Genomic DNA, 6,492 nt, shown 5'->3' on the forward strand with positions numbered 1-6,492 from the left:
TTATTTTCCAAACAATACATACATATTTTATAATCCATCTAATCTATAATTAATTATGTAGCAGGCGAATCGAACCAAACCAATGTTCCTTTTTCTAAAATAGTCCGGCAAGTTGGAGGAAACCTCGGGACAGGCCCAGGACAGAATGGAGAAACTATACCTCTTAGCTGACCTCCTCAACAACAACCAACCGACCTCAGTCAAACAATGGCTGAAAAGACATGTGAATTGAGTTGGTCGACATTTAATTGTATATTATAAATTATTATAATTTATTATAGGCTAATACTGCAGGTACAGCAGGCAGATTGTAATCCAGATAGAGGACACTATCTGTAAACATTGGGTGCTTTGTGTGTAGAGTCTCTATGTTTTCCAAATTATATTGCTTGTTATCTTTCCCCCACTCCAGTTTCCTCCTCCCACTGTTCAAAAACAGAGTGCATGTCATTCCAGTCAGTAATACAACACACAAACAGGTGGGACTGTTCAGTACTATAGCTTTTGAACAACATATTTAATTACATATAATGAATGTTTTATTGACAACACAAATATGTGTAGGTAAGAATATGAGTTCTTTCTCTATAAAGTGATTCCTCCAAATAATGTTTATCACATTTTTCTCACACGCATTTCAATTTGTAAGTAAGTAAGTAAGTAAGTAATGGTTATTTCTAGAGAGCCTTTCTAGACCAGTGTCACAAAGCGAACGTTATATTTTCGTATAATGTGGGGATTTTTCATTGATACATTTTTGCAAGATGCAGCAATGATGCTCTAGAACTATTTCTAGTGTCAATACCAGTCGTATATATATATATATATATATATATATATATATATATATATATATATATATATACATATATATAAACTATAAAATACAGGTTAATAAACAAAGACACAATATTTATTTAATAAATTAGATTTATGATTAACTAAAAATATTTGTGAACTCTTTGAGCTCTGTTTTAAAAGCCAAAAGCTCTTTATTCCCCTATACTAATACCAAATTCTAACCATTTGTCTTAACGGGAAATAAATAAACGTCGCAGGCTTTAAAAGGACGTGATCTTCCCCTTTAAGAAGCGATGATGCGTCGCTGGGAAACAGCAGCTGCAGGTTCAGACAAACGTCGTTGCTTTATGTATCATAATCATCGTCGTTGGTTGTCCCTCGTCTAGATGACTTAACGGGATGAATATTTGTGTCCTCGCCTGCAGCTTGTGCTCGGCTGGAGCGACGGTTGCATAGAGTATTTCTCAAGGACGCGCGTTGTCAGAAGGTTTCTGGAGCCTTTAAAGACCAATGGAGGCAAACATGAGCGATGTAGCGTTCAGTTAGCAGAAGGGAGTCTCGGTGAAAAGACATGTCAGCGGCAGCAGGGAGGATGTGATCGGACAGCGGACCCCGGTTTCTCTCTTCGCTGCCCCCCGACAGAGCGAGCACCATGCCGCCGAGGGCTGTGAGGAGACTGCTGCACTGGCTGCTGCTGTGTCCGCTCTCCAAGGGCCTGCAGGTGGGTTGGTTCTGTCACTCAATGAAATGGATGCTAATCCCACCTTGAACTGAAAAAATTAATAAATCCAGGACAAGCTTTTTAAAACATTCATGCAAAGTGATACGATAACAAAAAAATCCCAATAATAGTAAGTAAGTAATTTCTATTTCTAGAGCACTAAACATCTCAGTTCAGGTCTCAGTTTGGGGGCAGGAGTGGAGCGAAAGTATCTGGATGTTCTGTTCTGTGTTAGTCTTTGTATCCTTTGTCTTTGTTATTTTTCTTTGATCTATGTTCTTTATCTTTAGACTTAGATTGTTTCATCTTGTTATTTCTCTTTATTTCTCTTTGTTCTTGTTCTTATTTTATTTTGATTTATTTTTTTTGTGAAAAAATGCTGTATTTGCTGTGGCTAGTTGGAAAAAAAACAATTTGTATATAAATATAATTTGTATATGTTCAATAAAGTTCTACCTACCTACTTATCCAGACCAGGGTCACAAAGCGCTTAAACAATAAAAACAATACTCAATAAAATATATGCTTAAAGGTCAAGACAACACCAAGACAAACAGAGGAGTCTCAGAAAATCAAGAAAAAGCCTGCACGAGTGTCTTAAGTGTTTCTTGATGGAGTCAGTAGACTCAAACACAAAGAGATAGGAGGATCATTCAAAGGCTAAGGAGCAACAGCCTGGAAGGATTTCTCTCCTCTGGTCCTGAACCGTGTGAGAGGAACCATCAGTAGATTCTGATCCACAGACCTCAGAGCCTGAGCTGGGGTGTAAGGCTGGATCAGATCACTGATGTAAGGAGGAGCCTGACCATGAATAACTCAGAAAGTAAGAACCAGAATTTTAAAGACACTGGCAGACAGTGAAGAGATTTAAGGATCGGAGAAATGTGAGTTATTTTACTAGAGCGAGCTACTAACTAATAATAATATTATTACTACAATTATTATGATTTTATATATAAGCTCGAGTGTCTTTTTTACCGAGCATTTATTACATTCATTCATTTCGAAACATATTTCACATTTTTCTTTGATTTAAAACTAGTACTCTCTTTGATATTATGAACTCACTGTTTGTCATTTATTTTGAAATTTTGGAATTTACATTATTATCTTCAAGTGATACTGACAAGGTAAGCTCAAACATGTCCCATATCAGTTTAAAATACCACTATTGATTTGAAATAAATAAACATCAGCTATATATATATATATATATATATATATATATTGTATGGCTTCTAATCGCTGCTAGATTTATGTGCTATGTCAGTACTTTCTTCCAGTTACAGACTATACTACAATGTAAAGTTGCATCCCAGTTATTCAATCAACAGAGGAACCCAGTGACCTTCCCTTTCCTTGAAAGTTGATGCTGGAAAAATGAGTGCTTTCTAAAACCCTAATAATAACTAATGTTGACTTAATCCTGCATTAGAATGTACTTAAGCTTCTCATCTTTCTCTCCTGGCATCCTCTACAGACTCGTCTTCCCGCTGTCAAGGTGAAGTATCTCCTGCTGGCCTGGTTGGGCGTCCTCATCGGCAGCTGGCTGGTTTACATGCAGTACGCTTTGTATTCCGAGCTTTGTCGAGGACATGTCTGTCAAATGGTCATCGTAAGTGTTCCTACCTTAGCAGAGGCTTGGCCGCTGAAGTAGCCTTGTATTGATTTGGTTTTCTGTTCCATACCCGTTAACTTAAATACAGACAGTACGATTGAAGTTCAACCCTGATGTTGAAACTTCATCCCTCAAGTATTTAATACATAGAATGTGACCATTTTAACACCTTCACCCTAACCCTTATAAAACACAAACTTATATGAGACAATAAGAGCAGTTGTTTATAGCAAAGCTGCCTTTCTGCTGTTTATCAAACACCAAACACAGAAAGAAATTAAATATGATCAGACAATTCTGGATAATTATGGATCATTGGGAGAAAAATACAATCAAAAAGTACAGATTTAAAATTTTAATAATTAAAAAAAAAATTAAAAGCTGATGTCTTGGCGCTAGAAAAATAAAATACAATTAAAAAACAAAATAATAATAAAAAAAACTTCACTGTCTGCAAAATTGAATGTCATTACTCAAAATTAATAATAAGGAAAATAATAGTGTTTTAATATCTCCAAACTACTATATTACTATTATATTTAAATATACAATAAAAAAATTATATATTCGCAGTAATGCTTGTTTTATATACATTAATATGCCTCTTTTTTATTAAGAAAAACAAAATAATTATGATCAGGAGTACATCCTGTTTATACCATTAACCGATATGTATTAAAAACGTATTATTAAATATTATTCAGTTTTTATTCAGGTTAGGTAAGAAAATCACCTTAAATACCACTGGGACTTGAACCTCAACATTCATTGTTTGCTATACTGTTTGCTAGCTAGAGTGCTCTCAAAACCAGGTGTCCAATTAATTTCCGAATAAAATAAAACATATTTTCAGTTTAAAGTGTCTTGGAAATGTGGTGCATTCTGATTGACATTTAACACAGCTCGGCTGCTTCAGCTGGTTTACAGTTTAAAATACCTGCTTTGAATAGTCAGAGGCGACTGTTTCCTGGTGGTAATGAAGTTTACTTCCTGTTTCCCTTGCAGTGCGATCACTACAGGAGAGGAATTATCTCAGGCTCATCCTGTAAAGCCCTGTGTGATCAGAAGAGTCTGACGCTGCATCACTGCATGTCCACTTCTGCCACGCAGCAGGTACGACTCCCATGAGTGATTCGATGAAGCACGTCAGGTTAATGCAAGCCCAATAAGTATCTTGAAAGTACTGCCAAGAACCCACATATGGTCTTTGATGTGCTTGCGTGGCCCTCGAAATTTCAGTTAAACTAATACACAAAAAATATATTTTTTACAGGGTTTAATTGTTTACTTATTCCTGCTTTAAATTAATGTTTATTACATTATTAGTCCCTAAATCAAATGTAAAAATATTAAATAAATTTTATATACAGTATATTCAGCACAAATATTTATCCAATTTAATAATAAAAAGTGTCGACCCATCATTTTTCTAACGCTTATTCACTTTCAATAAAATCATTTTAAAAATGTTATATTTTCTTATTGATTTGTTGACCTTGTTACCCAAAGTCTGACAAGTCATCATATAAAGAAGTAGTATTCGCTCCACCTGTCAAAATAGACACAACATGGTTTTACTGTGGCATTGAATTATCTTTATTTATTGAATTATCGTTGAATAGACCATTTTAATAATTTAGTTCATTTTAAATATGAGAATTTGTGGTGATGAATTGGTGCGCAAAATGTAAAAATAAGTTTTATAATGTATTATCAGGAGAGAAAATAGAAATACTCAAGTTCCCTCCCGTCTGAAATCTTGCTTTGTTTATACAACGAGTCCCTTGGAGGTGGAGACTTCCGGAATTGATGGAACACGTTGAGAACACAAATGCTTGACCAATCACATCAGAGTGGGTGTGGTTATGGTAAACAAGATTTCATCCCTAGAAAATCAAGGTGTGGGCGGGGCTTAAGCACATTTTCTAATGTAAATATTTAAATGAAGTGAGAGTTTTGTACAAACAGACACATACCGATGAGTACAATAGAGGTTCAAGATGAATTTAAAAGACACTTCAAAAACTGAGTTGCTTTTGAACTAAACATTAAATAAATAAGCAAGTAAATAGCAGTTGGGAATGAGAAACACGCCAAGGGGCAAAGAAAAGAACAAAAAAATAACCTGTCTGCTAACTATTTTCTGGTTTCTATGTCTATGTGGTATGGCCAGGTCTACAGTGGCCTCTTGAAGGGAAAGCTGGTTGTGATCAAGTGCGGGATCGAGGATCGAGCACAGGTTGACGGCGACTTTGTTGTGGCGCAGGAGCCGAGGTTGTTTACCAAGCCGACACGAGGAACGTCCATCGACGAATTCAAAGAGATGCTACATGGCTACCTCAAGGTGTTCAGTCTTGTGATGAGTTCCGTGAAGCTCCTTTGACCAACCGTTGTGCAGTCTAACCCTTCTTTGTTTCCAGACCAACCTAGGCGAGCAGTCGTCTCTGGGCACCCTGGTGGACCGAATCATCAAGCTGTCGGACGTAAACCATGATGGCAAAGTCTCCCTCGCTGAGGCCAAGTCCATTTGGGCCCTTGTCCATATCAATGAGTTCCTCCTCATGATGGCGCTACAGGAGAACGAGCACACGCCCAAGCTGCTGGGCTACTGTGGGGACTTGTATGTGACAGAGAGCGTGAGCCACAGCTCCCTCTACAGGCTAGAGGTGCCCCATTATCTCCAGGCGCTGGTCCCTGGGGTGCTCAGCACTGCTCTGAACCACTGGCTCGCCCCCTCCTGGCCACGCCGAGCTCGCATCACCATCGGCCTGCTGGAGTTCGTGGAGGAAGTCTTCCACGGGTCGTACGGAAGCTTCCTCATCTGCGACACCAGTCCTCGCCACGTGGGCTACAATAACAAATTTGACTGCAAGATGGCGAATCTGCGCAGCGTAGCCTCAGACGCTGTGGTCCGAGGATACATGAAGGGCCGGCGCTGCGAGACGAACTCGGACTGCACGTATGGCCACGACTGCACGGCCACCTGCGACCGTCTGGTGAAGCAGTGCAACACGGACGTGGTGCAGCCGAATCTAGCGAAGGTTTGCACTTTGCTGCAGGACTTTCTGCTCTTCGGAGCGCCTGCAGATCTACGAGAAGATCTGGAAAAGCAGCTGCGAACGTGCGTGACACTGAGCGGACTGGCCAGTCAGATGGAGGTGCACCACTCACTGGTGCTCAACAACCTGAAGACCATACTGTGGAAGAAGATCTCAAACACTCAGTACTCCTGAAGCCTGAGACGAACTTTGACCTTGAACACCCGTTGAACCGAGCCAGCTCTCTTTCAGCAACATTGTGCCATTCAGTTCTCAACTGAGACAATCAGACTTCAATAAACTCTGAACCTCTG

General features: G+C 38.8%; 1 protein-coding gene across 1 annotated transcript; it reads left to right on the forward strand.

Annotated features, from left to right (window-relative positions):
• The first annotated feature begins 1,138 nt into the window (after window positions 1–1,138).
• Window positions 1,139–6,492, forward strand: dipk1b (divergent protein kinase domain 1B). The gene is made up of 5 exons (XM_087792674.1): window positions 1,139–1,522; window positions 3,003–3,137; window positions 4,146–4,253; window positions 5,314–5,484; window positions 5,561–6,492. The coding sequence occupies exons 1-5, from the start codon at window positions 1,454–1,456 to the stop codon at window positions 6,371–6,373; spliced, it is 1,296 nt and encodes a 431-aa protein (XP_087648800.1). The 5' UTR covers window positions 1,139–1,453; the 3' UTR covers window positions 6,374–6,492.

The sequence above is a fragment of the Callionymus lyra genome, chromosome 5, assembly GCF_982586985.1.
Source record: "Callionymus lyra chromosome 5, fCalLyr1.hap1.1, whole genome shotgun sequence".
In the NCBI taxonomy this organism is placed as follows: Eukaryota; Metazoa; Chordata; class Actinopteri; order Syngnathiformes; family Callionymidae; genus Callionymus; species Callionymus lyra.